This window comes from Hyperolius riggenbachi, chromosome 12 (assembly GCF_040937935.1).
Source record: "Hyperolius riggenbachi isolate aHypRig1 chromosome 12, aHypRig1.pri, whole genome shotgun sequence".
In the NCBI taxonomy this organism is placed as follows: domain Eukaryota; kingdom Metazoa; phylum Chordata; class Amphibia; order Anura; family Hyperoliidae; genus Hyperolius; species Hyperolius riggenbachi.
This window is the reverse complement of record NC_090657.1, coordinates 173,536,577-173,558,770: the sequence shown is the minus strand read 5'-3', so window position 1 is coordinate 173,558,770 and position 22,194 is coordinate 173,536,577. Positions and strand designations below refer to the sequence as shown.

Genomic DNA, 22,194 nt, shown 5'->3' with positions numbered 1-22,194 from the left:
ATCCCAAGATCTATGAGAGCCCAAGTGGCACCTATGATGTTCTCACGTGAAAAGGACTTTTGTGGTGTCTGGGAAAGGATTTGGAATCGAGCATCGTTCGATTCCATGCTACACATGATTGACCGTATCCATCGTGAGATTCCCAAGATTCAAGAAAAAATAGAATCTTTGGATAAACAACTGAGGGGTTTACTATCCCCGGCTAATGCACAAGATTACTCAGACAACCTGAAAGAAAAAATGGAGAAGTATAGAAAGAGTGTCGAGGACACTAAGAGATCTAAGTACCATCGGGATTTGTCTGATTATACCAATGGGTATGTGTATGTGTGGCAGAAAGAAGGCTTTAGCGTCAAAAAAAGAGGACGCTTTCCACCTCCCAGACAAGGAAAAGGGAAACCCAGACAGCCTCGACAACCTACTGGTGGTAATGCATCCTCTTCTGATTTTTTACCCTCATCGAGGGATTCATCCCCAGCCCCAACCAGAGATCAAGAAGACGAGGAGGAAAACGGTACCAACAAAAAAAGCAAAGGCAAATCCGACAATGCCAAGACAAACAAAATGAACCTACGACAGAGGACGCAGCGGAACAATTAGTAGTCAACTTATCCCAATACAGTCTAACAGAGGATGAGAGATGTGTATTGAATCACGGATTGGGTTTCTGTCCTACTTTTGGCCCTGATTTTTTCAAGATTGATTTAGATTTATGCCGTTTTTTTAGGAATATAAAGTTGAAGCAGTATTTTGCCTCTATGCCTCCTTGGCCAGTGGCTAAGGAAGTCAGAGAAGAACAGGAACTTTCTCTGAGGCCCTTGGGTCTGCGAAATAAGAGTGTCTTCAACCCACCAAGCCACCCGGTGATTGATACTTTTATCTCTAAAGTCAACACAGATTTGCATAGTTTAGAGGTTGAATATGGCAAAAAGAACTACCATGTGGCATCTAATTTAACCTATGGAGAACGTACGGCACTTAAATCTTTACAGAACAACAAATCAATCGTAGTGAGACCAGCAGACAAAGGAGGAGCTGTTGTGGTGATGGATGCTGATTATTATAGGAAGGAGATCTTACAACAACTAGCACAAGATGAGGTGTATAGGAAAGTGGATGTAGATCCTCTCTTTAGGATCCAGCGATTAATCAAGACCTTGGTCGATGAGGCAGTGGGGAGGGGGATCATCGACGAGGACTGTGCTCGATTTTTGATAAAAGATTGTCCAAGGACTCCAATACTTTACACCTTACCCAAAATCCACAAAAGTTTAACGGCACCTCCTGGAAGACCTATTGTCTCAGGAGTGGACTCTGTATTTGTTCCAGTGGCACAATTTATAGATAAGCTACTCCAACCATTAGTTCAGGGCATAGACTCTTACCTAAAAGACACAAATATGTTTATTGAAAGATTAAAAAATCTAACAGCTATTCCAAGTGATTCTCTGTTGGTAACATTGGATGTAGAGAGCCTCTACACCTCCATCCCACACGATGGGGGTGTAGAGGCTGTAGAATGGTACCTTATGACTCGTTCAGACTTGTCCACTCCTCAGAGGACTTTAGTGGTTTCACTGCTACGTATTATTCTCCAAGAGAACTACTTTCTTTTTGAGGGTCAGTTCTATGTGCAGTGTAGGGGGACAGCTATGGGGTCGAATGTGGCCCCGTCCTACGCTAATCTGTTTATGGGCCAATTTGAAGAGGCCTTTGTTTATGGTAGTATACTGTTCCGCCAGCATGCAAGGTGCTGGTGGAGATATATAGATGATGTTTTTTGCGTGTGGGCGGGGCCACATTCGACCCTTGATGATTTTTTAGGAGAATTGAGAGAAAAATGTCCCTCTATTATACTGACTGCACATGTGGCAACCGACGAAGTATCATTTCTTGACACTTTGGTGTACAGGTCTGGTGATAAACTTCTCACGGACCTGTACACCAAACCGACTGACAGAAATTCCGTCTTGGAATATGGGAGTTTCCATCCTAGGCACATAATAGATAACATCCCCAGTGGACAGATAGCTAGGGTAGAGAGACTGGTAGCAGACCCCCATAAGCGGACCGTAAGGATAGAACAGATACAGAATAAATTTAAAAGGAGGGGCTATCCAGAAGAATTGTGTGCCAAAAAACAGAAAGTCACTAATAGAAATATAGGAGGTCCTAGAATTCCTTTTGTCACCACGTATAACAGTTGGAGTGTACAAATTGGTAAGACGGTTAAAAAACATTGGAAAATGTTACAGGATGCCTTTCCTCACATTGAGGAATTTAGGCATCCTCCACTACTATCTTTTAGACGTCCACCTACAATTAGAGACAAAGTAGTGCGGACATTTGAACAACCGACTGTTGGAAGTGTGAGGAATGGGACCTTTCCATGCCTCCGGTGCCACATGTGCAGTTCGATTTCTAAGGGAGACTGCTTTACTCATCCCTCCAGCGGACGTAAATTCAATATAAAAGGTTACTATAATTGTGAATCGACGTTTGTCGTCTATTTGTTAAAATGTCCCTGTGGGCTGGGGTATGTAGGGAAAACGACCCAGCCACTAAAAGATAGAATTTCGTCACACAAAAGTGCGATTAGGGGGGGTGATGAGGATCAAGCAGTCTCTAATCACTTTAAGCAACATGGTCATTCAGTTACTCAATTGAGAGTACAAGTAATAGACCATGTACCAAAACTCCCTAGGAGAGGTGATCGTCATAAGCTGTTGCTTATTAAGGAAGCAGGATGGATACGCAAATTGGGGACTATGGGGAGGGGTGGTCTTAACAAAGAATATGACCTCCTGCCTTGTATATAATGGGGAGGCTAAAATGTTATCTTCTTATGTAGGGGGAGGAGTCTAATAGGGTAATATTGTATGTTGTATATTGATATTTGTTTGTTTTTATTTCAGATATGCCACTCACTACGGCAGGATTCCTGATAGCCAAGAAGAGATTCTTTCAATCTTTATCCCCACATATGATTGCTGGCAGCTCTGGGCGAGATCTGGTGGGTGAGTGCGTATGTGCCACTAGTGTAGGGTTTAAGTCCTATGGTACACAGTTATCTTTGTATGTATTATACCGGCAATTTTTAGCCGGATACTGGCGCGTTCGGTCTCCATGGAGACGGCGTCTCATGTAGACGCCCCCTATGATGCCTGGGTCACGTGCCTTGAGTACGCTGTATGCCGGCTTGTTGCCCGGATACAAGCGTAACTTTCTTAGATGATCGGAGCGTCTCTGAGACGCCCCCTAGTGACGTTGGGTCATGTGATCTGACGTCATTGGGACAACAGCTGATCCAGGAAGCGGCGGCGGATGGGCGCTCACGCGCTGGGGGACTCTCGCTTAGAGCTGCCGGTAAACTATGGGTGCATAACTTTGCATCTTTAATGAGCGGTTTTCACTCTGGTCCGCTCTACATGGGGTGGGTGTGTGTCTCTACTATTATGGGATGTTCTAATCTACATGTTAGAGACTAAGTTCTCCATGTGGTCCGTTTAGCTTTTTGCAAAATTTGATTGGCTGTGGAATCTTGTCAGTGATTGGCTGTTGGTGTAGGGGGTGACTATTTAAATGCATTATGTGCACTTTAGAGTATAACATCGCTTGATACAGCTTGAGAAAGGTCTGAGGACCGAAACAGCGCTGCTGTCGCTGTAAATGCCTGTTATGCTGATTCTTAACCAATAAAAGAGCTAAAGTACTATTTGATGGTGCGGACTTGACTGATTGAAGGTGACTTTGGGAAAGGACAGCTCCAATTGCCGAATCTGATGCATCTACCTCTAAGATGAACGGCAGTGTAGGGTCCGCATGCTTGAGGATTGGAGCTGAAGTAAACAGTCCCTTAAGCTTAATAAAGGCAGATTGGGCTTCCGGAGTCCAGGAAAAGTGTTTCTGCTGTGTTGTTAGTTGTGTGATTGGCAGAACAATGGCAGAAATTTTTTTGATAAATCTTCTGTAAAAGTTAGCAAACCCCAAGAATCTTTGAACTGCTTTCTTGTCTGTAGGGGAAGGCCAATCCAAAATTGTTTGTATCTTGCGGGGATCCATTAAGAAACCTTCTGCTGAGATGATTAATCCTAAAAACTGAATAACCTGTCTGTGAAATTCACATTTCTCCAATTTTGCATATAGATTGTGTTGTCTCAATCGTTCTAGGACCATTTGTACTTGAAGTTGATGTTCTGCTTCAGACGTAGAAAAAATTAAAATATCATCAAGATACACTATTACAAAATGATCAATCATGTCCTTGAAGACATCATTTATGAAATGCTGAAATGTTGCTGGGGCATTACATAAGCCAAATGGCATAACTAAATATTTGTAATGTCCGTAGCGGGAGCGAAAGGCTGTCTTCCACTCGTCACCAGCCCGAATTCTCACCAGATTGTATGCTCCTCGAAGATCAAGCTTTGTGAAGATCCTTGCTTCCCTTAGGCGTTGAAATAATTCTGGTACCAATGGCAAAGGGTAACGGTTTTTAATCGTTATTTTATTCAGTTCACGGTAGTCCACACAAGGTCTGAGAGATCCATCCTTCTTCTCTACAAAGAAGATGCCCGCTCCAGCTGGTGATTTTGAAGGTTGAATGAATCCTTTCTCCAGATTTTCGTTAATGTATTGCTTCAATACTTCTTGCTCTGGTTCAGATAACGGAAACATCCGGCCGAACGGAATTTGAGCACCAGGTACAAAGTCTATTGGACAATCGTAATGTCTGTGTGGGAGAAGTTGATCAGCCTTTTTCTTGTCGAAGACATCTAAGAATTGATGATAACAGGAAGGAATCTCTTCTGTAATTGTAAGAAGTGGGCCAGACGTTTCTTCAGTTTCTTTTATACAGCATTCTCCACAATAGTCAGATGAAAAAGAGACTGATCCGGTTGACCAATTAATTGTTGGATTATGAGCCTTAAGCCAAGGCAAGCCTAAGATAACTGGGTACATTGGAGATGATACAATATCAAAACGAAGATATTCCTGATGAGTAGTTGAAATTGAGGTGAGTATGGGAACGGTTTCTGTTACTACTGGTCCAGAGCTGATTGAAGAACCATCTGCTAGATGGATATGTAAGGGATTCTCTCGGTCCTGTAGAGGAATTTGATAGTCCCTAGCAAATGTGGAATCTAAAAAGCAGCTGCAGGCACCATAGTCGATAATGGCCGAGGTATTAACGGTTCTTCCTGGGAGCTGAAAAGAAATCAAAACGAGACAATAATTAGCAGAGTTGACTAGAGCTTCAGGAGTATATGTGAAATTATTCTTGTTCTTACCCGCAGCAAGTACAGGACAAGTTCTTACGAAGTGACCAGCTGTGCCGCAGTACATGCACAAATTCTCTTTCCGACGACGAGTTCTTTCCTCAGCAGATAAAGATGGCCGAATCATTCCGATCTGCATTGGCTCAGGCTGATCCGGGGAACTAGTTGATGGCATGGAAGGAGTGACAGGTAATACTGGCGGAACACTCCAAAATGGCCGACCTGAACCGTTCTTTTCCAATTGTCTTTCTCGAAATCTTCGATCAATCTGAATAGCAATCTGTATAAGTGCCTCCAGAGAACTTGGTATGCTGACACGTGCCAATTCGTCCTTTAGTCTATCAGACAATCCCATACGAAACTGATATAATAATGCTGGCTCATTCCATGTTGTATCGGCTGCCCAACGATAAAATCCTGAGGTGTATTCCTCTACTGGTCTCTTCCCTTGAGGAAGATTTCCCAGCATCGCCTCTGCAGTAGCTTCACGCTGTGGGTCATCATAAAGTAATGCCATAGCTGTAAATAAATCTTTGACGGAGTTTAGGGCTGGATCTGTTTTCTCCATTAAGTTGTGTGCCCAAGCTTGGGGTTCACCCTGGAGTAGCGAAATAACAAATCCCACCTTAGTAGCTTCCAAAGAGAATGTGCGGGGTTGTAAGGTAAAATATAATTCACAGGAGTGTTGGAAAGCCCTGAACTTAGTACGTTCTCCAGAAAACCGTTCAGGTAGAGGCACACGAGGTTCAGGAACAATGGCTGCTGCAGCGTCCAAATTGACTGGTAAAGGGACTGGAACCACGGGAGCGGGGGGAGCAGCCTCTGAAGCTGATAGATTTCCAGATCTATCTATTTTGATCCTTCCTTCTAAACGGCTGTGTCCTGCTTGAAGTTCCTTAAATGCATCAGTTAAGGCCGCCATCTGTTTATATAAAGCGTTCAGAACACTAGCTGCCTCCACAGTCTCCATTTTGTGGCTGTTGTATTCTGTTACAATACAAACCACGTACCTGGTGCTCCAGAGACTGAAGTGTAGAGAGCAGCTACTTATGCGACTCGCCACCCAGAATCCCTGAAATGGGAACAGGGGCCCTGAGGAGCAAGGTGCAGAAGTGCTTACAAGCCAGTCAGCGTGAGCGTGTGACCAGTATGGCGTTGCAGCACCTCCGCTGGCTGAGTTCGGTAGTGCAATAACTCAGCAACCGTTAGAAGGGAAGGTCTTCTCTTGATAATCTTGTAATCCAGTAAACAGTTCCTAGGTTTGGCAACAAAGCGGGCAGTCGTACAGGGGAGGTTCATCAACAGAGCAGGTAATCGTCCAAAGCAGTGGTCGGCAGCAAATCGGGAAGTCATACAAGCAGGAGTCGGAAACAGAGCGGGTAGTCGGAACAGGCGAAGGTCCGCAACGGAGAAGCCAAGCATAAGCAAGAACGGGCAGACAAAGTCTCGTCACAGGAGAACACACAAATGCTGCAATACAACAGCACTGAGCAACGTTCTCTGCAGACTTATATAGGACTTTTGGCGCGCAGCGCGCAACGTCACGCGTGCGCAGACAACATGTACGCGCGCACGCCCCTCCGCAACGCGCCACACGTAACGCGCAACCCCTACACCTTCAAACGCTAGGGTCTACGCCATCGCGCGCAACGTGCACGGACACACATCGCCAAGCCCCCTTGGTTAAGATGACGGCGACATGCCCCAGGACGCCCACGGACATCCGTAAGTGCCAGCCGCCGCGTCTGCACTGGTAACCGACCGTGACAGGGGAGGGTGTACAAGGCACAGAGGGACACAGTGGCAGCTGACTGAAACTTACGCTAAGCAGATGCATTAGAAGCAAGTAATAGAACACCCGTGGGGCGTGGCTTTGTCCAGGGTGTGTGGCTTCATCTAGCAACACGGCGCCCCCTGGACCGATGGCACTCCAGGCAATGGCCTGTACTGCCTATGCCTAGATGCTCCCCTGCCTCTCACTTCAGGTGTCCTTTAAAGAGAATCTGTAAAAACAGCCCCTGGGGGGGGGGGGGGGGTATTCTTTGGAGGGGAAAGCCTCTGTGTTTTCTAATGAGGCTTCCTCTTCAGCCTCCGGGATCCAGCGCTGGCAGCCCCCGAACAGCGGCCATATAAATATTTACTCTTAGCGCTGCTGTGCAGTGTAAATAGCAGAGCCTGATCGGATCCGCTCCACTGTGCAGGTGCCAGCAATGGCTATTTGCACCGATGCCCATCGGAAAGCCACTACTGCACCTGCGCAGGAGCGTAATAGGTAAATAATGCAGCTGTTACTGCACCACCTGATTTTTGGGGGGCTGCCAGTACTGGATCTCGGAGGATGAAGGAAGCCTCATTAGGATGGCTCCCCCTCCTGAGGTAAGTAACCCTCGGGGGCTGTTTTTTTTTGTTACAGATTCTCTTTAAAGATCCGCTTGGAGGTACTCACTTCAGTAGGGGGAAGCCTCTGGACCCTATCGAGGTTTCCCCGTCCTCCTGTGTCCCACGGCGGTATCGCTGCAGCCCACGGAACGCACAGCCGACAATCGCACTCTCCGCTCAGAAATAGGCGGAAATAGCCGATCTCTGTCGGGTCAGCTCTACTACACAGGCGCAGGAGACTTGCGTCTGCGCAGTAGAGCAGACCGACAGCGATCGGCATTTCCGCCTATCTCCGAGCGGAGAGCCGATACTGCGCCTGTGCTGGAGCCGGGAAGGTAAATATTTATTTACATCCGCGCTGTTCGGAGGGCCAGAGCGAGACCGTCGTGGGAAACACGAGGACGGGGGAAGCCTAAATAGGATCCAGAGGCTTCCCCCACCCGAGGTGAGTACCCTAAGGGAACTTTTTTCCTTACAGATTTTCGTTAAAGACAGCAATTTGATTACAGGAAATCACAATGGCTCCTGTGGGATCAGCCCCATTGACTTTCATTAACCTAGAGCTTTTGGAATTGCAGGCGCTTCCAAAACTCTGCTGAAAGTGCCCAAGCCTTAAAGGGGTTCTGTTGCCCTTTTAAAAAAGAAAAACTGCCACTTACCTGGGGCTTCTATCGGGCGCCTGCAGCTGGTAGGTCCCAGTGCAATAATTTGTCTAACCAGACAAATAGAAATGCGGCTATGGCCGGACACGTGCTTGCTCCCGTGCGTCAGCGGGAGCTTACTGCGCAGGTGCAGTATGAAGTTTCCCATGGCTGCGTTGCCGCACTTCTATCGTCTACAGTAGTTAGACGAATAATTACACAGAAGTGCGGGAATGCGGCCATGGGAAACTTCGTACTGCGCCTGCACAGTAAGCTCCCGCTGACGCGCGGGAGCGAGCATGCGCGCGGCCATGGCCGCGCAGCCGCACTTCTATTCGTCTTGTTAGACAAGTAATTGGATGAAGTTTAATCCTTGGTTACAGATTTCTCTTTAAGTCAGACAGGTAGATAACAGTGAGATCTGCTAAGCGATCAGTTATTTCTTAATTGGTAGCAGTGGCTGATGCATCATCATGTCACGCTCAATCTCTGTAAGATTCCATCAGAAATCTGATATCGATCAAACCACTACCCCAACTAGGCCTCAAATGATCAATGCAACACAGAGCTATGCTTCTGTCCATTCCCCGACCACTGTAACTGCCACGCCCCATTACCCTTCTGATCAATACACTGTCTGAGATAAATCTGATGTTTATAGATCAGGAATGTTGCAGACCAATGAGCCCTGTCGGGATTGATTATAGTAATATAGGCTTGTGTACAGCCACCTTCAGGCAACACTCTCATAAAGCGCTCGCGTTCAATTTTTTTGTGGTTAATACGTAGTACTATGCTGGACGCACGTGTTATAGAAAGGGTCATTCATTGCTGCACGTTTACACAAATTAAACATATATATTTGTGCAAAATTAAATTGACAAATGGAGGGTCAAAATTGCCAAAATGTTATTATTTTTTATTTATACGGCACCAACATCTTCTGTAGCATACATAGTACAAAACAAATCTTGTGGATCATACATACATGAGAAGTCCCAAACACTGTACAGTCATGACATCCAGCAATAAAAGTACAAAGACATATATAGTTAATGTGCGGATTGAGATAGCACTAAAATAGGTACACGTTCATATGGAAAATTACAGCAAACTAGGAAACACTAGGAGGAGGTCCCTGCCCTTGCGAGCGTACAATCTAGAGGGTAGTGGGGTGGAGACATTAGGGAAGGAAAGACAGGGGTTAGTGGATGCGGTAGTGAACATCCAATCCTACCTACAGCATTTTATAGGCTTGTCTGAAAAGGTGTATTTTTAGAGTAGGTTTGAAGGTTTCCAAACTCTGAGCATGGCAGCCAGGCTGGAGGAGAGAGTTCCAAAGGAGAGGGACAGCCCATGAGAAGTCCTGGATGTAAGTGTGAGAGGAGGTGACCAAGCTAGAGGACAAAAGGGTCTCCTGGGAGGATTCGGTGGGGAGGTATCTGGAGATTAATGAGGAAATGTATGGATGTGACAGATGGTATAGAGCTTTGCATGATAGTGTCAGGAGTGTAAGCTGGATCCTTTGGGTAATTGGTAACCAATGGGGAGATTGGCAGAGAGGGGCTGCCTCAGAGGAGCGGTGGATGAGATGGACAGCAGAGTTTATTAGGGACTGGAGAGGTGCCAGTCTGCTTTTGGTTAAGCCACAGAGTAGGGTGTTACAGTAGTCAAGACGGGATATGATTAGAGCATATACAAGCGTTTGGTTCTTGAGAAAACAAAAAGGATCGAGAGCCCCAATAGTGCAATATGTCAATTTGATGAATGCGATAAATAATATATGAGCTGATATACTCACAAAGATGGCTTACCTCCGGTAACGACTGTGTAGGCAGGTGGGGAGATTAGACCCAACCCCACTCCGTTTAAAAGACGCCACTCTCCGAAGCAGTGGAAAAAAGGGGGTGACACCCCTCCACCAAGGGTGGGCTCACAAAATAAACAGAATGTTTAAACAGAGGCGCCAGGTAAGTTTCCCCCTAATGGACCAGAGCAGTTTTGACATTTTAGCTATGTCCCTATTTATTCAGCAATAACGTTATCCCTACTTATGACATGTAAATGAAATCTATACAGTGTTTTCAAGACAATCTATGCTTTTATTGTATAGCATTTTTTTCCCTCAAACTATTTTGTTTTTTATGCATTTTAACGGGAAAACCGAAACACATTAAAAAAAACACATTTCTCAGTTTTTCCAATTCCAGTTTAAAAATAAAAAGCGCTACTGTAGATGAAAAAACACATTTTGTTTAGCTATTTCTACTGTTTATCACAAAACTTAGATTATGTTCATGTCACAATTTATAGTGAGAATATTTGATTCTGAAATAATGCTGCAGTGTGTATTTTTCACTATGAACCAAGAAAGTAAAAGTATTTTTAATTTTTTAATGGCTAAAATCAATGGCTCAGAGAACATATACTGGCTCAGAGAACATATATTTCCTTTCACCAATTAGTGCTGCAGTGCCAGAGGTTTTGCACATGACCAAGCGTAATCGTGCACAGCTGTGCTTCAGCTACATGACTTATATCTACGTCCTCGTGGCATAGATGAAGTCACAGAGGACGTAGATATACTGCAGTGGTGGAAAAAGTGGTTCAAAAGAACGGTAGTGGTGGACTTACCTCCTACAAGTAGACTCAAAAAGAAGTAGACCACTTTGTGCTGTTACCTTGAATAAAATTACTTGTTCAGTGAAAGCTGACTCTTGAGTCTACTTGTGGGAGGCAAGTCCATCACTATCTCCCTTTTAAAACGTTTTTTTAACCATTTTATTCTTACCTGGTGCCTCTGTATAAGCATTTGGTTGCCTCCTGTGAAAGGAAGGGATGAATTCTGGAAATGGGCAGCATGGTGGCTCAGTGGTTAGCTCTCTGGCCTTGCAGCGCTGGGTCCCAGGTTTGAATCCCAGCCAGGGCTGTATCTGTACGGATGCACTAAATGGTTTAAAGAGGCGCCCTGGTGGTATATAAAAGCGTTTAAAAGCAGTTTTAAAACCGAGAAAGGTTTGAGGTTGCTTACCTCAAGGACGACAAATCTTTGTAGGGACAAAAGATTTTATTGGTAGCACAGGCAACGCGTTTCACGGGTCTGAGCCCGCTTCCTCAGGCCAATAGCAGTGCCAGGCCAATTGAAATAGCAAGCTAAGGGAGCCTCTCCAGTATCTGTACGGAGTTTATATGTTCTCCCTGTATCTAGAACTGCTATTAACTATTGGCCTCAATTTTAATCCAAATCTTATTACAGTCTAGTTTCTGCTGGGCAGAGGCGTATGGGTGGGCAAAGGGGACACATGTCCCTGGGTGCAGCACTGTGAGGTTGCTCAGCACAGTCACTGCACCCCCAGGTGCGTGAGAGGCGGCTCGCTGGCTGCCTGAAGTTCCCCTGCTTCTCTCCCTCTCTCTGCAGAGGAGTGCAGAAGCATTAACAGCTGCAGAAAAATCGAGCACATCTGGCTATCTAAATGGGGGAGAGGGGGACCTATCTGGCTATATATAGGGGGAGAACATCTGGCTATCTAAATGGGGGAAAGGGGGACCTATCTGGCTATATATAGGGGGAGCACATCTGGCTATCTAAATGGGGGAAAGGGGGACCTATCTGGCTATATATAGGGGGAGCACATCTGGCTATCTAAATGGGGGAAAGGGGGACCTATCTGGCTATATATAGGGGGAGCACATCTGGCTATCTAAATGGGGGAAAGGGGGACCTATCTGGCTATATATAAGGGGAGCACATCTGGCTATCTAAATGGGGGAAAGGGGGACCTATCTGGCTATATATAGGGGGAGCACATCTGGCTATCTAAATGGGGGAAAGGGGGACCTATCTGGCTATATATAAGGGGAGCACATCTGGCTATCTAAATGGGGGAAAGGGGGACCTATCTGGCTATATATAGGGGGAGCACATCTGGCTATCTAAATGGGGGAAAGGGGGGCCTATCTGGCTATATATAGGGGAGCACATCTGGCTATCTAAATGGGGGCACATTTGGCTATTTAAAGGAGGGCACCTCAAGCTATCTGAGGGAAGGGGGCTCATTTAACTACATATACAGCATTTGTACATTTGACTCCATCCATGACCATGACCACATTCTGATGCATGGCCAAGCCCATTTTGTCCAGGGGGCGCAAAAACTGTCCCCGGATGCTGAAAGCCTTAGCTACACCTCTGCTGCTAATTCAATGACCGATGCATTATAAGGTTTGGTAGGCCTAAGCCCATGTCTCTGGGATGTAACATAATGATTCGATTGGCACTGAGGGCCTTTTTGTTTAGCCATATAAATGTATTAACTATACCTTGTAGTTTAACAAAGAACTTTTTAGGGACAGGAATAGGTAAGTTCCTAAAAAGATACATTACTTGGGGCAATATTACAATTTTAAAGGCTGCAGCTCTACTAAATAATAATAATAATAAAGATGGACGTAACAGGAGGTAGTTAATACGTTAATATGTGCTGTAAATGAGAGCATAGAGTCCAGAATTAGGGGTAGGTGAAGGGGAAAGTAAGGCCAGAAACCCACTAGGAACGATTTCTAATCGCTAGTGATTTGAAAAAGCTCTTGCTAATGAAATGCTATGGGGGATTTTTATAAAATCACATCGCTCAAGTGGGATCACACCCATAGCATTACATTAGCAAGAGTTTTCAAATCGCAAAACGCTCAGAAAATCGCTCCTAGTGGGTTTCTGGCCTAAGTGGTAGGAATAGTTGAGGGAGGAGTTAGTGTTAGAAATAGGTGAGGGGGAAGGTCATTGGTAGGAATAGTTGAGCGAGGAGTTAGTGTTAGGGATAGGTGAGGGGGAAAGTAATTGGTAGGAATAGTTGAGGGAGGGATTAGTGTTAGGGATAGGTGAGGGGGAAAGTAATTGGTAGGAATAGTTGAGGGAGGGGTTAGTGTTAGGGATAGGTGAGTATTGAGGTTAGTCCTAAGGATAACTGAGGGTTATGATTCTGAATGACTCCCTGTCCTGAGTCTGCTCAGCAGCATTAGTTACATCTGCTGCATTTATTAGTTGAGTGATGATAATAATAATGATGATAAGATTGTACTAGCCATCTGTGCCTATTAATAAAGTGACAAATATATAATTACAGTCGTTTCTTGGCAGACTAGATTTGGCAGTCATGAGAAAACGATAAAATGGAAAATACCACACACCACGCATGAGGCTGGCAAGGATAGTACTCATTACTATGTCACGTACTGGCAACCTGTCATTTTAATCCACAGAAGTATTGATAAATAATAATAATGATAGACCAGTAGACTGTGTTAGTAACATTAGGTACTGTTAGAAACCTGCAATAATAAAGCACAAACCTATTATGCAGCTTTCCCATTCAATTATTGCTGGAAGGAAAGATTGCAATAAAGACAAACAATCCCTCACAATTTCTACACATGCTTGATAGGGATCAACCTACGTGCTGTCCCATCAGGCTTACAATCTAAGAGGTGGGGGAACACAGGATGGAGTAGGAGGGAAGAGGACACAAGGGGAGAAGGGAGCGCTCCAGTAGTGTGTTAACTCATTTTTTAATATCAATGACACGCAATAAAAGCTACACTTACACTGTACATGCAAGTAAAGCGCGTGTATGAGGCTGCCAGCGAGTCCTCTCCAAGTCCTGAGCTGGAGTTGGAGCGTTCCCTTCTCCCCTTGTGTTTTTTACAATTAGATTACTGGCACCATCCAGTAGTGGGAGCAGAGCCTGGCGTCGAAAACTTCAATGAAAGGGCCAGAATATTTTTTTGCTAGAGCAAGAGAATTTACTTGTTTGCTAGGAGGGAAGAGGGCCTGTCCCACCAGGCTTATAATCTAATGCTAGGTACACACTATGAGATTTTCTCCCAGATTTACTGTGAGATCGATTATTTCCAAAATGTCTGATCTGGTTTCCGATTGATTTCCAATAGCAGTGAATGGAATACAGGCGGAAATCGATTGGAAATCAGATCGGACATGTTGGGAATGATCTGACAGTAAATCTGCCAGAAAATCTCATAGTGTGTACCTAGCATAAGAGGTGAAAGAACACAGGATACAGTAGGAGGGAAGTGGACCTGTTACTGGCAGCCTGTGGTTGGCACTGGGGATAATGATATAAGTGATGGGGGTACACTGGCAGCCAGTGGTTGGCACTGAGGATAATGAAATAAGAGATAGGGGTACACTGACAGCCTGTGGTTGGCACTGGGGATAATGATATAAGGGAAAGGAGTACACTGGCAGCCTGTGGTTGGCACTGGGGATAATGATATAAGGGATGGGGGTACACTGGCAGCCTGTGGTTGGCACTGGGGATAATGATATAAGGGATGGGGGTACACTGGCAGCCTGTGTTTGGCACTAGGGATAATGATATAAGAGATGGGGGTACACTGGCAGCCTGTGGTTGGCACTAGGGATAATGATATAAGAGATGGGGGTACACTGGCAGCCTGTGGTTGGCACTAGGTATGATATAAGGGATGGGGTACACTGGCAGCCTGTGGTTGGCACTAGGTATGATATAAGGGATGGGGTACACTGGCAGCCTGTGGTTGGCACTGGGGATAATGATCTAAGGGATAGGGGTACACTGGCAGCCTGTGGTTGGCACTAGGTATAATGATATAAGGGATGGGGGTACACTGGCAGCCTGTGGTTGGCACTGGGGATAATGATATAAGGGATAGGGGTACACTGGCAGCCTGTGGTTGGCACTAGGTATAATGATATAAAGGATGGGGGTACACTGGCAGCCTGTGGTTGGCACTGAGGATAATGATATAAGGGTTGGGGGTACACTGGCAGCCTGTGGTTGGCACTGAGGATCATAAGGGATGGGTGTACGCCGGCAGCCTGTGGTTGGCACTGACGATAATGATATATGGGATGGGGGTACACTGGCAGCCTGTGGTTGGCACTAGGTATAATGATATAAGGGATTGGGGTACACCGGCAGCCTGTGGTTGGCACTGGGGATAATGATATAAGGTATGGGGGTACACTGGCAGCCTGTGGTTGGCACTGAGGATCATAAGGGATGGGCGTACGCTGGCAGCCTGTGGTTGGCACTGACGATAATGATATATGGGATGGGGGTACACTGGCAGCCTGTGGTTGGCACTGGGGATAATGGTACGAGGGTTGGGGGTACACTGGGCACCTGTGGTTGGCACTGGGGATAATGATATAAGGGATGGGGGTACACTGGCAGCCTGTGGTTGGCACTGGAGATAATAAAGGGATGGGGTACACTGGCAGCCTGTGGTTGGCACTGGGGATAATAAAGGGATGGGTATGTATTAGGCAGCCCCTCATTAAAGGTAGTCACCTGATCTCCCGCACTAGATAGCCCCCCATTATAAGTAGCCACTGGTGCCCCCCCAGTATTAAAGGACCACTCCAACGAAAAATGTGAGCAGTTAAAATCTTCCAGAAGGTTTTGGGCTAGTGCCAATCAGCCTGAAGTGAACTTGAGGAAGCCCCAGGTATTTATAAAATTCTTTTTAACTCATCTCAGGTTTCTGCTTTCTTTTTTTGTAGTGGTCCTATAAGCAGCCCCCCTCACTGTAGGTAGCCACGTGTGCCCCTGTATTAAGCATATATCAAGCATATGCCCCTGCTGTATTTAGCTATGTGTGCCCTCTTCCTCCCCAGCTATAACTCTGTCTGCAGGCGCGCAATCAGCTTCCCGTCTCCATGGTCACAGCGGCGTCACGTGACCCGCAGCTTGTACGTGCGAGGCACGTGACGCCGCGGTGACCATGGAGACGGGACGCTAGTCGTGCGCTTGCACGGAGATTAGCGCAGGAGCTGCGAGTGGGTAAGTCGTGGTATCCGTGTCCAGGCGGAGAGAGGAGCGAAGCAGAGTATTGGGAATACTGACCAACCCCCCTCCCCCCCCCCCCCCCCCCACACACCCCTTCTGGCGTTGCAGTCTGCATAGCAAGGAACAGATCTCTTCCTTATAGCCTGTCCTCATTGCTGCACATCCGGTGCTCTGCCTGGTAATAATCTCCCCGGAATCACAGGCAGAAGCTCGGGTCTCTGGGCCTGTCACGGAGCTGTGCATTATCCTGGGCTGAATGTCACTGGCAGGGACAGCAGGATCTCTGTGTAGCTACATGACCCAGGCTTGCGGTGCAGAAACATCCTCAGTCTTTGCTATGTAACAACAGGCAGTGGTGTAGTAATAGGGGGTGCAGAGATAGTGACTGCACAAGGGCCCTTGGACCAGAGGGCAGTGGTGTAGCTAAGGAGCTGTGGGGCCCAATGCAAGTTTCACATTGGGGCCCCCTAAGCACTCTATACATAACAATTGAATAGGTGCACCAAACAGGGTTGCCAACCCAATTTCGCATTTTTCCTGGACAAAATGGTCAAAAAATCTGGACACCCCAAATTTTGGACGGACAGGGGGCGGAGTCAGTAGCGGGCTTTTTAGGGAACTTTTTGTGAATTTCGGGAGGAAAGAAACATAGCTGAAGCAGGAGATTGCTGCGTAGGGCTCATGTGAAGCAGCCCTCTTGAACGGAGAAGAATTTTTTCCCATAAATATGGTAGGACATTAGACTATGACTATGGTAGGATTAGATTGTGAGCTCCTCTGAGGACAGTCAGTGAACGACTATGTACTCTGTAATGTGCTGCAGAAGATGTCACTGCTATATAAATACATAATAATAATATGGTAGGACATTAAACTATGACTGTGGTAGGATTAGATTGTGAGCCCCTCTGAGGACAGTCAGTGACACGACTATGTACTCTGTAATGTGCTGCAGAAGATGTCACTGCTATATAAATACATAATAATATGGTGGGACATTAGGCTATGACTATGGCAGGATTAGATTGTGAGCTCCTCTGAGGACAGTCAGTGACATGACTATGTACCCTGTAATGTGCTGCAGAAGATGTCAGAGCTATATAAATACATAATAATAATAATAATATGATAGGACATTAGACTATGGCTAAGGTAGGATTAGATTGTGAGCTCCTCTGAGGACAGTCAGTGACATGACTATGTACTCTGTAAGGTGCTGCAGAAGATGTCAGTGTTATATAAATACATAATAATATTAATATGGTAGGACATTAGACTATGACTATGGTAGGATTAGCGTGTGAGCTCCTCTGAGGACAGTCAGTGACATGGCTATGTACTCTGTAAAGTGCTGCAGAAGATGTCAGTGCTATATAAATACATAATAATAATATGGTAGGACATTAAACTATGACTGTGGTAGGATTAGATTGTGAGCTCCTCTGGGGCCAGACAGTGACATGACTATGTACTCTGTAAAGTGCTGCAGAAGATGTCAGTGCTATATAAATACATACTAATAATATGGTAGGACATTAGACTATGACTATGGTGGGAATTAAATTGTGAGCTCCTCTCAGTGTCGTTAGCCACAAGAGCACGATAAAGGAGGCGCACACAGCCAGGAGTGAAAGCAGCACAACCGAGTGGGCTGAGGGGACACCGAGGGCTGTCATTGACTGTGGAGAGGCTGGAAGAAGCCCCAAGTAAGTAAAACATAATTCCCTCACTTTAGGTTTCCTTTAAATTACAACTGCCCTAGTAAGGTAAATGAAGGCTGCCATATTTATTCCCTTTTAAACAATACCAGTTGCCTGGCTGCCCTGGCGAGCTCTTTGGCTGCAGTAGTGTCTGACTGCTTTTGCTGCATGCTTGTTTCAGCTGTGTGATTAAAACATCTGATCTGATTGCTTGTTCAGGGTCTATGGCTAGAAGTATTAGGGGCAGAGGATCAGCAGAACAGCCTGGCAACCTGCATTGTTTAAAAGGATTTAAATTTAGGAACCTCTATTTCCCTCTTTGTTCACAGCTCAAAACACTCACTTTTATGGCATCCATTACAGTCAGGGATAACAGCAGCATTTACATTTGCACAATATATTAAGATATGACCTGCCTTTATGTGTTGACCCTTAACTTGGTCACTGTGACTGTAGAGAGGAGGTGGGCTGTGTGTAGAAGACCATGGAGGACATATGGCAGCTGCTGGGCTGACAGTGATTGAGGTAGGGGACTCAGGCTGAAGAATCGGGGGTGGGGACACATAAGTGACAGGAGGCAGGCTAGCTTGGAATGCTTTGTAGTTCAGATAGAGCCGCGGGCCCCCCTCTCTCGCACACAGATACAGAGTGACTCACAGTCAGTGTGCTGGTCGGCTGTTTGTCTCCCTGGTGGTCCCTCCTGGAAGCGGCTGCTGGGCTCCAATCAGTCTGTGGACTCAGGCTGCCTGCTCCTGCTCGGCTGCTTGCTATCTCAGCTGGTGGCTGGCTGTGGCGCTGCGACCTCAGCTCCGACCAGCCATGACACTCACTGTCCTCCTCCTCCTCGCTCGCTGGGCTGGCTGCCTGCCTGCCTGCCTGCTCCTGCTCGGCTGCTGGCTGCCTGTGGCGCTACGACCTCAGCTCCGACCAGCCGTGACACTCACAGTCCTCCTCTTCGCTCGCTGGGCTGGGTGGGCTGGCTGCCTGCATCTCTATTATTGGGCAGCGAGTGGCGCCTGCGCCAAAAAAAGTTCTCTGATTGGAAGGGAGGGACCCAGCGAGGAGAGGGGAGGCTGAGGGAGGGGGAAAATTGAGTGTGCATAGCGCATGGCGCATGCGCAGAATACATTTGCACATTTAATGCGTTTTGGACGGACGACTACACTTGAAATACGGGCAGTACGGACAGCTGTATTTTAAGTGCTTTTGTACGGGCAGTCCGTCTTTTTACGGACGCTTGGCAACCCTGGCACCAAAACCTGCCAATGGCAACTACAGTGTCATAGGTGCAAGAAGGGGATGGGGAACAGTTTGTTAAGGATTACTACTATTCAAAGTATCTATAGAAGTGATTATGAGCACAGGACCAGTAGAGAGCTAACACTGCAGTTGGGGGCTTGGCCCGCCCCGATGCAGTCGCAACCTCTGAACCCCCTATTGCTACGCCCCTGCCAGAGGGCCCAGTAGGGGTAGCAGGAACATTAGGCCCCTCCATAGACACCAATTGAAATAGCAGTATTGAGGGGAAATTTTGGGCGCCCAAAACCCTCAATACTACTATTTCACTGGGTACCTGTAGTGGCACCCCAAACATTTGTTTTTTTTTAGGGGGGATTGGAGTTAAGCTCAGTGGCTTAGCGAAGGTGCTTGGGGCCCCAGTGTGAGTTTTACATGGGGCCCCCAAGTACTCTATTGATATGGACCCCCAAAACTTACTAGGGGGAGCTGCGGTGTCAGAGAGGTGTAATCAGTGTGAAAAAACAGTTTGTTAATGGACAGATGCGAGGAGAAAAAAAAAAACTACTTACTTCCTCCAGCCCTTGGCAGCTACTATATCCCTCACCGTATTTACACTTCCAGTCGGGTTCCCCTTTGTTGCAGATGCCAACCGGCATCGCTTCTGCGAGCACACGGCTGCACCACTTGCGATTGCCCATACGTGGTCTGCAGAATGCTTCAAGCCACGTGAGCGAGATTGCGTACGGCGCAGCCACACGCTCTCGCAGGCACAGAGGATGCCAGCCTGGCGAGGTCAGAATCTGCAACGAAGAGGACCCCGGGCCACCGGCTGCAAGCAGAGCTGCGGCAAGGGACATATTGGCTACACAGGCAGATGGAGCTCCCAGTGACGACAGCAGGAGCGAGGACGCATGCAGCCAGGGCCGTGCAGGCGCAGTGGCTTGCAACATACAAGTTGCAAATACCGTGAAGTGAAGGAAGTCATAGTCTACCAGTGTGTTTTCCCCACTGGTAGTACTTTTTTTTTCCTTTTCTTGTAAGAGTGTGACCAACTTACATCCGGCTATTCCTGGAGGTACCCAAGTGGAGACGGTTAATATTCTGCACCTGCTCTATGCGGTTGGTCCCCTGCCCCCCATGCAACCCATCTTTATGAGTATACGTCCTGCAGAAAGTTTCTTTCTCTATGAAACCCAGTGCACACATTGCGCTATTGGGCTAATGTTGTCTATGTGTATTTTTCCCAGGGTGTTCTTTATCCACTCCCGTTTCTGGTTCTGGAAGAAATGATCAAGTGATCACTAATGAGCGTTTCAGCCATCAAGATTCTTGTTCAGCATTCTTGAATTCTGTTACTGTGGGACACCCTTTGTGTAGCAGCATGTGGTCACTTCTCCTGGTTGGGTGGAGATAAATGGAGTAGTCCTTTCTTTCCATGTTGAGATTTTGAGTTTTTACTCCAGAGTTCAGCCTTAACCAGCATTGTTAGTTAACAAATTCTGCAATCCCCAACAGGTTGCTTTCATGTACTTTCACGCAGAGAGTATGGCTGGAGGTGAGAGCACTGTCAGAAGCGTGGGTGGTGTATAAAGGGACCGCTGTAGTTTCATAAACTAGGCATTTTTTGCAGAGGAATGAGAGGATTTGATCCTGGAGTATTTTCAACGCACTTTGTTCTCCACATTTGTTCTCAGCTTGAAAGCCATCCATCTTCCTCGCAGGCCCCGTTCAGATCACCGTTCCTCAACAGTTTTGAGTTTAATGATATGCCCTGTGAACGGTTTCAGATCTGTTTCTTCCACTGCTTTGCAGGCCGAATGCTTTGCCTGTAACCTAGCGCCTGGATTCCAGGGGGGTCGGGCAGAACATTTACTGCAGGTCTTCCTTGTAGACAGCAAAACCCTACAGCAAAGCTCGACAAATCTCTTCCGTTCTGCTAAGACTAAAGCTCCTCTACGCGTTTAGCGAAGCAGCGCAGCAAGCCTAATTAAAGATTTCCCAGAAGAATTTTCCAGCTTGCTCTCAAAGCCAACGATTTACTCGTGCCTACCCCCTCTCCCCTGTGTTATTTGTTATTTAAGAGAATGTGAAATTCATTACAAAGTCAAGGTTAAAATTCAAAAACCATTGAAGCTTTTTAACAACGACTGAAGCAAAAGGGGATTAATGACGATTTATTCCTGGAAACACAAACTGATTGCTTGTGGTGGGGCAGTGACTACAGTTTTGGTATAAGTCATGCCCCAATTAGTGCTTAACTACTGTACCCAGAACAAACCCAGGAAAACTCTAGAAATGTTAGCAAACTAGAGCTTTGTACACATGCTACGCAGTTCTCGGCTTAGGTGGGACCACTCCTACTGAAAATCTAGTGTGTGTACACAGCCCTCCCTCAGTGTTTCAGCCAACAATCAGTCAGTTGGCGGTTGGTTTCAGCCAAAAGCTGGCCAATGGCGTGGTTCTCTTACTGGCTCATCCATTCCATTGGCGCTCTTTATCCATAGCAACAGAAGATTGGCTGGATAGGGCACTGCCTTTGACATGGGAGACCATGGTTGGAATCCTGGCTAGGGTCAGTACCTATTCAGTAAGGAGTTCAAGGCAAGAATCCCTAACACTGCAGGGTGGCCTCTTGAGCATGTCCCGGTGGCTGCAGCTCTTGAACACTTTGAGTCTGACAAGAGAAAAGCGCTATACAAATGTTTGGATTATTATTATTATGAGGCTAGTTAAGTGTCTGTACAGCGTTGGCCCTGCATTGTCGCCTAATCTCTGCCGGCCAACAGACTTTGTGCGTCTGTATGAGATTCAAATTGGACCACCTACCTCGGATGTCCAGATGCATACATAAAAAAGGGCGCCAAGAAAAGTGGGTGCAGGGTGTGGCTGATGTACAGCTTACCCTGCTATAGCAAATTTCCCGGCGATGGTAATTATTATTCCCCTTCCAGGCCGGTATGGACTCAGGGGAAAGATGCAATTCGGCTACCAGCTATTGATGCTGCAGTTTCAAGTAACAAACACGTCATCCAGGGCTCTGGAGTCAGAGTCAAGAAGCCGGAGCAATTTTTGGGGACCTGGAGTCGGAGTGTTGCAAAAATGCACTGGC

The 22,194-nt window shown here is 46.5% G+C and overlaps 1 protein-coding gene across 3 annotated transcripts in view; it reads left to right on the top strand.

The window, feature by feature from the left end:
- Nucleotides 1–22,194, top strand: part of LKAAEAR1 (LKAAEAR motif containing 1) — a 537,492-nt gene that overhangs the window by 476,865 nt on the left and 38,433 nt on the right. For all 3 annotated transcript variants that reach the window (XM_068261881.1, XM_068261879.1, XM_068261880.1), the window contains one exon: nucleotides 2,916–3,013. In XM_068261881.1, coding sequence (XP_068117982.1) covers nucleotides 2,916–3,013 — 98 coding nt within the window. The remainder of the gene's footprint in view (nucleotides 1–2,915; nucleotides 3,014–22,194) is intronic.